The sequence below is a fragment of the Dendrobium catenatum genome, unplaced genomic scaffold (assembly GCF_001605985.2).
Source record: "Dendrobium catenatum unplaced genomic scaffold, ASM160598v2 fragScaff_scaffold_1639, whole genome shotgun sequence".
Classification (NCBI taxonomy): domain Eukaryota; kingdom Viridiplantae; phylum Streptophyta; class Magnoliopsida; order Asparagales; family Orchidaceae; genus Dendrobium; species Dendrobium catenatum.
Genome location: NW_021320101.1, coordinates 1,087,267 through 1,100,898, shown reverse-complemented (window position 1 = coordinate 1,100,898; position 13,632 = coordinate 1,087,267). Strand labels below are relative to the sequence as shown.

The following is a 13,632-nucleotide window of genomic DNA, read 5'->3' as shown; positions in this document are numbered from 1 at the left end:
ACGAAGCCTTAGTGGCTAGATCATGCTTACTCAACTCACAGTGTCTAGTGCATCTTTTCTCTTACAAGTATTTTGAATAGAATATACTGGAAAAAATAAAAAAATATTTTCTTTTGATATGACCTATAATTTAATTTAATTCTATTTTCGATCGAGGCAGAAGATAATATGATTTTAAATGTCTCATTATTTCTCCAAGTAAGAAAAAAAAAATTCTACAAGGAATGGAATATATGAGGAAGGCATAACAAGCCTGCAACTGCTGGCCAAATCATTCTATTCAACATAAGATAGATATGAACATTCTCAGGTACATAAGAAAACAAAACTTCTTTCTCTAAGTACCAGAAGCTACAAGTCACACTGCTCATAACAGATCAAAAGGAAAAGACATACCAAAAAAACAAAAACAGGAAAGCCAAAACTCAGCTGGTTCTTTTGCAGGAAAAGATAAACCATTTGATTTAGCCACCAACTCTCTCTTCATCTGCATCCAAGTGATGTTAAAATGGTTATTTTGCTCAGAAAATCTCTTCTCACATGGCCTGGCTGATGAAGAAGTTGAAATCATGATGGTGAACTCTTAGCTGCTTTAGCCATGAATCTGCAGCACTGTAGAGCGTCATGATCTTTTCAGGATCTGAATTTTCTGAATTTATCCAAATGTTTCCTTGCATTTTATAAGTTGCAAGGCCATATGGACATAAGCTGATGCAGCTTCTGGTATCCTTAGATTTCCTCCCAGAGTTCACAGTAGAAGTACAAGAAGTGTCTTTCTTGCAATCCATCAATACATTATCTGCATTAATTTCACTAAGAATTAATAACATGTATTCTTTATGCTCTCACAACACTAGAATTTTTCATGAAATGCACTCAATGATTTATTTTAGGGAGATTTACATACATGCCATTGAATTCTAATGTATTCACATATCTTAACATCTAAATTTTTAGACTAATTTATATAATGCTCTAATCTCTAAATGGAATAGATAATATCACTACCATTAACATATCTTAAGTGAAAAACATATTTTCATGCATATATTTTAATGCCCTTCAAATAATAGGCTGCTTTAAGAAGCAGTAAGAAAGTCATCCCAAACAAGCCTAAGTTTCTTACAAATCAAGCTTGAACAAAATTTCAACAAAAAGACAATCAAAGATTACAACTGCAAGCAAATAGATCAGCATGCTAACAACACAACTGCAGGAAATATATTAGAAAAGTGGTTAATTCAAGTTCGATAAAAAAGTATAGGGTGATGATCACATTTAGATCTGCAAAATATTTTTATGAATTATAGGGAAAGAAGTACATCAATTAGGAATCTAGCATGGATAGGAAGACCATGTGTTTTCATATCAATACCTTGTGGTTCAAATATCAAAAGTATTGAACCATGTAACGGGCAAATAAATATTTATAAAGAAAAATAGTAGATAAATATCATATTTTTATAAAAGAACATTCACAAATACCTTGGTAAGATGATGAGATGGTATGAAAAGTCAAAAATGATGCAGAGAGATCCTTAGCACTCTTGCGAGCGGGAATATGATAGATAGGGTACCTATTAAGATGTTATCATCAGATTCATAACAAATGAATAGCAAAACAACTTGAAGTAAGAAAGCTCAACTTAAAATTTTCTTTTGAATACTTGCAACAATTCATCATTCTTAAGCAATTGCAAGTTCAATATTAAATGGAGATCCTTGGAGAAAATTTGTCCTCTTAAAGCTTTTTACCAAGGAATCATGTTCATGGAAGATCAAATTAATTCCCGGAACAATCATCGATGTGGCAGATCTTCCAATCCTTACTGTGGTGGCTAAAAGGAATTGAGGTAGAAAAATCTACTTACCAGGCAACAGACATCCAACTTGCAGGAGAAAGATCCACACTCTTAAATGACAATAAACCTGGATGATTTCGAGAGAGCTCATTAACCTAGAAAAGCAGATAAAAAGATATTAGTTGAAGATGGTAAGCTTGCAAAAAAAGTTTGTGAACCAAACAGTCAAACATTATTAAATAACATGACATTACATTGCAATACAAATCAAACAATCCCTTAAAAACAAATCAAACAAACAATTTTGATCTTTACCTTGTCCGTAAGTGGAATCCTTCCCCATGGAGGACAGCATTCCATATACTGAAAGTACAGGTAACCCAATCGGCTAGTCGACCATGAACCATCCTGATCAAAAGATGAATCCTCTGATGCAGCATCCCATGACCTCGATGGCTTCTCACTCTCACTGTCATCACTCCAAGAATCGCTCTCACTTTCCTCTCCTAATGTCCTGAACATTTGCATCAAAAGAAAGCTCAGATTTTGGAGCAAACAGAACCAGAAAGGATAAAATACAATCTGGAATGCATCATTATCTTAATACCTCAGAGCAGCTAGAGATTTGCTGGTGTAGATCTGGAGGGCAGACAAGTAAGGCACATAGTATTGGACTACAATTTCACCATCAGGGAAGAGAATTGGAACTCCTGCACCATAAGCACTCCATTCCTTGTACTGATCCCAGAGTTCTCCAAGAGTAAAGAACTCTACCTCTTCCTTGTCATTTGGCTGCCAGATGCTGTTCAGGTCTCTAATGCATGACTACAAAAGAACAAAAAGAAGCATATTTTTTATGAAAAATGCATATTTTAGGCAATTTCATGCACAATCTCAAATCTTAACTTTTTACCAAACTAGTAAACTCATATATTGATTCGTCAAATTCCTACCCAAACCTTGAAATTCACAACAAAATTCCGACTATTATAGTTTGATTGCAACACATATAAATAAATAAATTAGTTTAAATATTTTTTTCTTTAAATACAACTGAAATAATGCTAAAAATTCAAAATTGGTTGGCTGAAAAAGCCAACAAAAAGAAGTGACGTGAATGGGCCTGTGGAAATCTCCTACATGCCATGTAAATATTTCCATTCAACATAGTGGAATGCTAATTTGGTTGAATTTGTCCAACAATGACACTTAAGAAGGCTTTTTGGTTATTTTGGTTTAACATGACGACTATGAATCAAGCCCAAAAGAGAGAAGAATAAAACGAAGCTAAGTCTCCATGAATCTCTGGAAAAAATTGGTCTACAAGGAATCCAGGCAAACCCTTTGAAAAGATAAGGGAGAGTGGAATTTAGCTACAGTAGAGCAAGTTGGAGATAAGAGATTTTGACATAAATTCTATGAAAATTTATTTTATTTTGAATGAAATTTTTCTTTAGATTGTACTCGACCAATGACCTACCATTCATGGGAGAGGATCAAGGTTGGTATTACTATATTGGCTACATTATTTAATTACATAGAGAATGTATAGGTTGAACTTGGTGCAACAAGCTATGTAGTGAGCAAGTTAGATCTATAGTTGGCTGGTAGTCAAGGGAGCTTCATACAAGTTTTGAAAGCCCCTTCGATGAGTTCATCTAATGAGAACCCCCAATTAGTGAATTCTCTAGCTAGTTGATGAGTCCTTCTTAGCAAATAGTCATCATTAATGGGTGATTTTGAGTCCCTCCAACAGAATTGGAGCTAAGTCTTAGGCAAATGATCTGAGATTCAATTTGGGTTACTTTTGATTTGCTGAGTTTAGACTTGTTGGCTGATCAAGCCAGTTTTAAATCAATGACTTCTTAAACTTTCTCATAATGGCCTTATTAACCTCAACTCAGTGGACACAATGAACACAATTTTAGGGACTGGCTGTAGATCTAGAGGAGAAACCTGCATGGTCAGCCATAACGCCCTCTGCAACTACATCATCTACATTTCAGTAAATAAAGCAAGCTTTTCTTCTCCATCACATACACCAAAAACAGAAACCCACACATTAAGATGAGTACTTCTAAACTGAAAAGAGAAATTTTGCAGGAAAAAAGTGATGGAAAATGAGGATGATCTTCAAAGGAATGCGAGGGAAGAGAAATTTGGCCTCGGAAAACGATTTCTTGCGGAGAGAATACTTAGACCAGGGAAGCAAAATCAGCGGATAATAAATTAACAACTTTATGGGGAAAAAATAAAAAATAATCCAAAACTCGGGTCAGCTGAACAAAATCAGGGAAAAACACTCTTTTTTGTTTTCTTTTTGAGCTTTGTTTAAGGGAAACGTGCACAAACACACAGACAGAGAGAGAGAGAGAAAGAGAGAGAGAGAGAGAGAGAGAGAGGAAGAAACCTTAGGGAGAGATTGAGAGGCAACTGAAGGAGTGGTTCTGTCGAGGAAGCACTGTAGATTAGAATGCCTTCTGAAGTTCGCAGCCATCATTCTCTTTCTATCCCTTCCAGAAAAGATCTCTTCTAATTTCTCTCCTCTGGTTTTGCCCCTATTGTTCTAATCTCGCTTCTTCTTCTATCTATACCATCAACAAAAACAGCTTTCACCCACAAACAAAATCTTCCCTCTCTTTCCCCAAAAAAAAGAAAAAAAAACAGAAAAAGAGAAAGCTAAAAAGAACAGAAGAAGAAGCAGAAAAAAAAAAACAATCTTTCTCCTCTCTTTCTACCCTTCTTCCCCCTTCCAATACTAACTTTTCCTTGTAAAGCAGAGTAACAGACGAAGAATAGAGCAAAGAGAAAGAGGAGCAAAAGGATGACGTAAAAAAGCTTCGAAAATAAGGAAATTACGACACCACATCCATTCTATATATTCATCGCATCATCGAACTCCCCACTGAAACTCTAATTTTAGAAACCACCGATCCCTGTCATCAATGCTCTTCCTTTCTCTCTCCACCAAATAAAAACTGCACAAATTGGCGAAACTCCTTCCCTTCCTGAGAACTCCAGTCCTCTCACCTCTCACTACCAAAAAAGATGACTCCTTTTCTGTGTTTCTCAACCAGAAGGACGAGCAAAACAGGTTAGGAAAAAAAAGGACAAAATCTCTCTCCTTCGATCGATCAGAACCCGTTCTCTTCGCCGCGTGGGCTGCTGCTCCGCTGTTGGGTTTTTCCTCTCTTTTATTGCAGTTTTGTCCGAATCGTCATGCCGTTATCTGTAGGGTGGGTAGATATGTAATAACGTGTTAAAAAACCGGACCTTTTTGAGTTTCAGAAACAGGGAAAGAAAAAAAAAACAAAAGAAATTTTCTTGGTCCAGAAATTGACTATAACGGGCGATGAAATTCAAAAGGAACAGCTGAAATGTTTGAGAGATTTTTCCTTCTTTGATATTCTCACTACCTTAAAGGATCTCCACTTACGTTTGGAAAGGACTACAGGTGGCTAATTGTTTCTTAATGGAGCGACATTTTATCATAATTCACCTTCTTTTTCCCTCTTAGTGTCAACAAAGGTAAATATTCTTTTAATCGGTGAGTGGTTCATTGGGATATTGCGGTTATTAGCAATAGCTTTCAATGAACGCTGTCAACTGAAATGAGCTGCTCCAAATGAAACATCTTTTTAAAAGATTTTAAATGTTTTTAATTGCAGCCTCTAATGTTCTGTGAAAGTTTTCGTAGGACAACAAAGAGGAAATAAATTGTAAATTATTTAGCTTAAATTTATCATCTTAGATCAATAGTTCATGGATTGTTTCACATATAGAAGTTTATATATATATATATATATATATATTAAATGAATGTCAGTCACACTACCTCAAGATTGTTAAGAGATGTGTAGACAAGCTTAATGATTAAGTTATGTTGCGGGCTAGAATATACGTAGCGATAGAGTTAAAAAACAGCGTCTTAGCGTTGTACGAATATCCAACTCATTCACAGAGAACGCAAGATGTTTTTTAAGCGAAAAATCCTGGAAAGGGGAAAAACCACAGGGTCTTGCCCAGTCTGAAATGATTCCACTAATGTTTGGGTAGATTACAATAGACTGACTCGTCCGTGAGGGCAATCAAATTACAAATGTTAACCATTTGGTTGAAATCTAGTGACAAACGAGGATGAAAGTACAATATCACTTGGTGGATTGGCATGTCTAGTCCTACTTGAAAATAGAGGCATTAGTTGGTGGTCCGGCGGAACTCTGAGCCTCAGGTGATGGTCCGACAGAAGTTCGGGCCTCAGGTGATGGTCTGGCAGAACTTCAGGTCTTAAGTGGGGGTTTGACAGAACTTTTGGCCTTAAGTGATGGTCTGCAGAAGTCCGGGACTTAGATGGTGATCTGGCGGAACTTCGAGCCTCAGGTGGTAGTCCGGCGGAACTTCGGGCCTTAGGTGGTAGTCCGGCGGAACTTCGGGCCTTAGGTGGTGGTCCAACAGAAGTAAGGGCCTCAAGTGATGGTCCGACGAAGAAACAAAGTCAGGCGGTGGTTTGGCGGAGATGAGGGCCTCAAGTGGTGGTCCGGTGGAGCAACGACGTCAGGCGGTGGTCCGGCGGAGGTGAGGGCCTCAAGTAGTGGTCTGGCGGATGTGAGGATCTCAAGTGGTGGTCTGGCGGATGTGAGGATCTCAAGTGGTGGTTCGGCAAAACAACAACGTCAGGCGGCGGCCCGGCAGAGGTGAGGGCCTCAAGTGGTGGTCCGGCAGAGTAACAACGTCAGGCGGTGGTCAAGGAGGAGCAAAGAGGCAAGAGTGATCTCCGATCTCTCTCTTGACTCATTTTTTCTTGAGGTCATCTTTCAAGAGAAAGGAGGGATCTATTTATAGATTTATGGAATGGTATGACCCGTAAATAGGTGAGAGATCAAGGGTAAATGGGGAGTGGTTGGATGGATGGTCGATGTTGAATCCCTTGATCAAGGACCGTTTGATGGACCTTTGAATGTCTTAGTGATGTCGGAATTTGGTGATCTTGGGCTCGTTGGATTTGTCTCGACAAGCCGCTCGATTCGATTACAAGCACGTTATGTTTGGAAACCGTTTGATAAACCAAATTGTGATTTGAACCATCCAATATTGCTTCTAACCCTTGATTTGGACCCATTTGGGCTCGGATTGGGTTTGATTTGGTGTCGTTTGGTTCATATTCTCGAGACATTTAGTTCGACTATAAATTTGTTGAAATCGGAGTTGAGACGGTCTCCGAATTAACTTTTGAAGTTTTCAACTTGATTTTGTCTCGAGATTCGTACCCAATCAAGATATTTTTTTGATGATATATCAATTTGAATTTTAAAATTATTTTTCATCCTCAGACAAATGAATAATTCGAGAGGATGCATGATATAGATGATGGAGGACCCATTAAAATTATGCATCTCAGGCTTTAGAGGTGATGGAGGACCTTTAGAGGTGATTGAAAAGGTCATTCTCCTTAGATTGAATTTGTCTATAATAAATTTTTTCAACCTACCATTGGGATGAACAATATGAAGCTTTATATAATAGAGAATGTATATAAAAAGCCTCTAAGTGAGATTAAAGTTGAGAAAAGTAGATCAATTGGCTACATTTTAGAAAACAAATCATAATCATTGACTTTAGGTCATATGGTCCCCTCTATTATCAAAGGTAAGAAGTAATTTTGATCTCCATACAACACAATACTTTGAAATTTAATCCCCACTACTTTATGTGGTATACATTGTAGTTCAAGGCATTTATGACATTTATGTTGTATTGATGACAACTCCAATTTTAGAGAAGGTTAGCCCTATTATGCTCTAACCCAATGTAGCATCAATAATAATTGACCACATCAAGTTGAAGTGTGACTAATGAGGAGAATATCAATTCATATCATAAATACATTACATTCATAATTTTCATAATAATGCTTCCCTCAAAATCCAAGATCAATTTTGATAGAGAATTTTAGTTATATATATTATGTGCTAGAATATTTGCGGTTGTAGAGTGAGAGATCTAAATCTTAGTTTTTAATAAAATAAATAAAATAATGTTATAAGAATACTATAGTTCTTACATGAAACTCCTGAAAAAGAAAAATCATGAGACTTTGCCTAACTAAAATAATTTCACTAACATATATCATTGGCTATAAATGATACACTTGTCATAATTGGAGAAAGTGTTGATATAATACAGTAAGCATGAATTGTGGATGATGAATTCTATGGTGAAAGTTATAAGATATTTGAAGCATTTAAGTTATCTTAAAGCGATCATTTATGATATATTTGGTCATTTATCTTTGAATATAGAAGGCCCAAGACCTAAAAATTTATTATAATCTTACTGTTGATGTTGAAAATTAAAATTGGTCTAATAAACAGACATCAATCTTATTAGTGAAAATTATATTTGTGTGGAGGTGGTTGGGAGACCATAATCGAACAAAGCATGGCCAGAGTACTACAGTAGGTTAGAAGAGGCTGAAGATTTAGTTGGCTGACAATAGTTGAAGGATCGTAGTCTAGTAATGATGGTTAAGAGGTCGTAGTCAAGCGATAAAAGTTGGATGATGACAGTTGTATGATAGTAGTGGCTAGCGACAATAACTTATACCAAATGTTGGGTAGAGCTTTAGAGTTCCTCAAATTCTAAGCTCTCTGCAATTACAAGTCTAGCTTCCCTTTGATGTAGAAATTATGAGTATATTTACAGTATTTTGAGAGTGTCACTTCCATAAATCTAGCCAAAATTTCATGACATCCTATTTCATTAGATTTTCTTGGTCAAGATGCTTTATTTGATTATAAACATGCGAGATTTAGATATTGTTTAATCCTTAAATTGCAAATATTTTTAATTTTAATTTAGGTTCATTTGGACTTAGAATGAACCACCTTTTGGTGTCATTGGGTTCATAGATATTTAATTTGACTATAAATTTCTAAAAATCAAAGTTTAAATGGCAGTAAATTGGAATATATATATTGATACCAATTTTTCATAAAATTTGAAAAAAAAGGTATATTTGCATCAAAATCTTATCTCAGATAAATTTTAAAAATGTAAATCTATTTTTAATAGATATAATAAATAAATAAATAAATGATATTATATCAATCTTATCTTATTACTTTTTTTATTTAGGCACACGTACGGAGATAGCGCACAGATGCCACGTGTCCCATCCACGTGCCGCACGTTGGCCTCTCTCTTTTGCTGCCGCATATTCACTGTGCAAATGGGTCCCACATCTGCAATGTCATTTTTAACGAGTGTGAAATGACTGATATACCCTACGGTTGGATAACTTCTCCTCGCGGTGGCTCGGCTTCGCCCAAAATCTCGATATTGGAGTTTACAATCATGCCCTTCGTTCTCTGTGAAATTACGGATTGGAAATGGAATTTTTTAATAATCAAATTGATGATAATTATCTATAATCACTGATTAATTTTGAATTAGTTAGTTATATGATATTTTTAAATTAATTTTGATGAAATTTAATAAAATAAGAAAACATATTGCATAAAATCGATTGACTTTGGCTCAATTTGATTGAAATTAAAATATATCTTCTAGAATTTTAATTTATTTTAATATTTATCAAACTTATATTATATTAATTTAAGATCTAACATGTATTTTTTAAAAATATAATATTATTTAATATTGTTTAAAATTTTACATTTAATTGAACACAAATATTTGCATAAATTCTAATTTTAATGCAATTAAAAATTTGTATCATTGTGATGACATATTCGTATTGAATGAAATTAATTGAGTGATAAAGATCGACTAACTAACTAATTGATTGGAGTCTATAATAGAAGAATGAAACAGAGCTGACTGAGATATGATATGTTATAGGCTGATTATTGATACATATAATCGTTATAGATATATTGATGAATATATTTCTTTATATATATATTTAACAAAAATAATATTTCATTACTTGAAAAAGGGGGCAAATACAAGCTCAAAAAAGCAATTGCAAAAACAGTAGGAAAGAACAACCCCGAGGGCTCAGTAGAAGGCCGAGACTACCAGCTCTCCAGAAGACAAGCTCGGACCGTCCAATTGGCGAAACATAAACCAAGGTTGCCACGAACCTAGCTGGTGGGAAGCGAGCCCCAGCCACATCATAGCCCAGCGATAAAAGAACTAGAACGAATATATTTCTTTATATGATTTACAACATATTGCTCAATTTTACTTTGTATTGATTTCAGTTGTAAGATTTTGATTACTTGTTAGGCTATGTGCTAATTGAATGGTTTTGCTTATTTGCATGAAATGATGATGATCATATGATATGAAACTCATGACAGCATACATAATTATTTTTGTTGTTCATAAGAAATTGATAAACTTTAGTTAAATGACTAAAACGAAAGACAGATGCAATTATTTTAATAAAAATCACGGGGCGTGACACATCTTCTCCTCTCCTCCCTCATGCATTGCCGATCTCGTTGATGCCTCCCTTAACGAGCTCCCGTCATGTCTCTTTTCCTTCACACACTTCCCATCTCATCAACACCTGCTCCAACGAGCATCCATCAGTTCTCTCCGCTTTCACATGCCGTCAATCCCACTGATCCATCCGCAAGCAAGCTCCTACCGTAACCTCTTCTCCTTCAAACATCACTAACACTTGCCCTAAATTAGTTACAATCAAAACCAAAAAAAAAAAAATACTCTTGAATTTTAAGTGTTACAAATTTTGATGACACTGCAATATTGAGAACATTTTAAAATTTAAATATTTGCAAATAAAAAATATAGTAAATAAAAATAAAAATGTAGATGTCAAATAAGTAAATATATAAAATTTGTAAATCTCCATATGTTGATATGTTTTAGGTAGACAGTTAAATCACTTTTGGCATATCTCCTCATCATCATAATTATGATGTTGAAATTTTTATTTTTAGAAAATTACTATCTCTATCTGTATTCTAATTTGTTCTTATTATTATTTCTACACAGATTTTTGCTAAGCCTTTTGGCCTCAGAAACGACAGAACAACTCCATTAAAACTTATGCGATTTTGTATCGACCAAAGTAATATTCTTATATTATTTTTTGAGTGTTTTGGCATTCTAAGTAACTATTTTGGCCCCTTTAAGCACTTTTTTTTTTTGCCCCTTTAAGCACTTAGAAGCCCTTTTAGGTGATTTTTGCTTCATATTTATTTATTTTTATTGTGTATAATATTATACACCAACTCATTAATGTATACAAATATATAATACATTATCATGTGATATCAAATATGAATCTCTTTGCATATCTAATTTGAAATCATTATCATTAAATTTAGAACTATTCAAACTTTTATTTTAACAAATTTATAGTAAAACTAAATATCTTAATGAGACTAATTTAAAAACACTAAAAGTGGTTCCAAATTTCAAACCGTCTTCAATTGGAAAAATTATTCGGTGTGGAGTGTGCTCCGTCCGCACAGGCACTGGGTCCCTAACAGTACCCAGTGGTATCGAGTGCCGGTACCTAGCTGGGTATAGTGCTTGTGCGAACGGTTCTCCCCGTCCACACTCCACACTCCGCACCTAATAATCTCTCAGCTGAGCCTAAATAATGAATTTGGAGCATAGCTAAAATTTTCATTACATTAATTAGAGGAACAAATAATATCCAAATTTTACGTGTGATACATTACATAAAATTTGCATTAATTGAGCACGAATGTTGAGGCATATTCAAGTTGAAATTTTCCAAAAGTAAACTTGGGACTATCCAAACTCTAATTTATGCAAACTTATAGTCAAATTGAACGTCTTGAAGAGACGTACCCAACAACACCAAAAATTGTTCAAATCCGAGCTCAAATGGACCCAAATCAAGGGACAGAAACATACTTGGAAGGTTCAAACCATTAATTGAATGATCAAATTATCTCTAAATATGACACGCTTATACTCAAATCGAGTGACTTGAAGACAAAATCCAACGAGCCCAAGAACATTTAATTCCGACATCATTGAGACACATAAATGCTTGCAAAATACTCCATAATAACCGAAATCAATACGGGGCGTCCGATGGAACCTTTATATATGTCCTAGATCTTCTCCATATTTACTAGATCTGTTACTCATAAAAATTTATAAATAGATCTCATCTCTCTACTTGAGAGAGGGCATTTTACTAGAGGTTGAAGAGAGCTTTGAGACTTTAAAGATCCTAGAGTTCTACACAAGCACCGCTGTAGTCGAACTTCATTCGGCCAACCAGACCACTGCCTAGCCGCCCAACCACTACCTAACTTTCGCCTGACCACTAATGAGAATCATATTTTCAGTTTGGACACTATTGGTATATATACCATTCCATGTCTCTTCAATAAAAGCTAAATTTAAAGGCATTATTTCATTGACTTTCTCGCCGAATCATTTCTATTATTTCTTATGGAAATGCGATCAATTAAATCAAATTTAGCTTTATCTTCTCACTATAATTATGATGTTGATGGTATCTTTATGCCCTACAGCTACTGAAGATTATTGCTTACATTTGTACAGTTATTTTTCTCAAAATTGGGAGGGGCCAATGCTAATGGGAACAACAGTGTGATCGTCCAAATATGCCTTATTGCTAATCAATGTATTATAATAGTTGTGGTCATAATAAGAGAATTTAACATCTTAATTTTATATAAAGATTAGCTCACATATAAATAAAATTAGAAAACCTTAAAGATGCTATAATCACTAGCTAATCCTTCTATGAGATTGATGAAAAGTATTACCGAGGCGGTATGGGATGAGTGGGGTCTTGTTAGTTGTGGCCTAGTGAAGGTAGTGCGATGATGGTGGTCGAGGCAATAGCGGTCAAACGATGGGGTCCAATGACGCTAGTACAATGTCGATGTAGGTGTTGTTGATTCGAAGGCAATTATTTGGCGGTGGCGATCGGACAACTATGATTATGTGATGGTGTTCCAATGCCGATGGTCGGACAATGGTCTAATGTTGACAATTACATAGTGTTCCAATGATGATGGTTTGAAAATAGTGGTTGATGATAGTGATTAGAAAATGTACGTCTACAACAATGTTAGTTGAATTGTGGGTGATGGTTATGGGGTGATCTGATGGAGATCTATGGTTCTTCAAGCCACGGAGCATTCTCAAATTTCAAGCTAATGATCATCTATTTATATATTTTGAGAGTGACATGTCTCATAACTATAATTAATATCAATAATTTTTTTTATAGCCCATATGATTTTTTTACCGTAGATTGCTCTTTTAGTTTTTACAACCTAATAATCATATAATTATATCTTACATTATTTTAACTTGTTGTGTCCTGGAATATTCGCGGCGGTACATAAATATAAAGTTTAACATCTTAGCTTTATATGAAGATCCAGCATACAATCAGATAAAATAGAGAGGGTGTAGCATTCATAAGAGACGTCAATATTTTTCTTACGTGAAAAATCTTGAAAAGGGGAAAAACTGTGTGGCCTAGCCCAGATTAAATGAATCCATTATTATATGCAGTCGATTACAAATGAGGCTCTTCCTTGGGATAAGGCTTTAGATTGATGTAATAAATATACATCATATAATGTGCATTACATGATGGGACTTGAAAGAATCAGTATTGATATGTTTGCTTAGTCAGCAGAATCAAAGTAGGCGGACGAAGGAGGTCGGAAAGACGGAAGTTGGAAGGAGCGTAGTTGGTGATGAAGGACGGAAGGGCCGTAGTCGGCGGGCGACGAAGGTTAGAAAGATCGTTATCTGGAGACGGAGGTTGGATGGACCGTTGACGGGCGGAAGTTCGGCCTAAAAAAGAATG

General features: G+C 35.2%; 1 protein-coding gene across 1 annotated transcript; it reads right to left on the bottom strand.

Moving 5' to 3' along the window:
• Positions 1–232: 232 nt before the first annotated feature.
• Positions 233–5,007, bottom strand: LOC110110619. Its single transcript, XM_020842197.1, has 6 exons — positions 4,213–5,007; positions 2,410–2,627; positions 2,118–2,316; positions 1,872–1,957; positions 1,486–1,577; positions 233–799 (listed from the first exon to the last, which is right to left on the bottom strand). Exons 1-6 carry the CDS (start codon positions 4,300–4,302, stop codon positions 537–539), a joined length of 948 nt encoding a protein of 315 aa, XP_020697856.1. The 5' UTR covers positions 4,303–5,007; the 3' UTR covers positions 233–536.
• Positions 5,008–13,632: the final 8,625 nt, after the last annotated feature.

Coding starts and splice junctions, on each gene's coding strand:
- LOC110110619 (XM_020842197.1), bottom strand. CDS start 4,302: ATGATGGCTGCGAACTTCAGAAGGCATTCTAATCTACAGTGCTTCCTC. Junction 1,958..2,117: donor GGATTCCACTTACGGACAAG/GTAAAGATCAAA, acceptor CTGCTTTTCTAG/GTTAATGAGCTCTCTCGAAA. Junction 1,578..1,871: donor AGTTGGATGTCTGTTGCCTG/GTAAGTAGATTT, acceptor ACATCTTAATAG/GTACCCTATCTATCATATTC.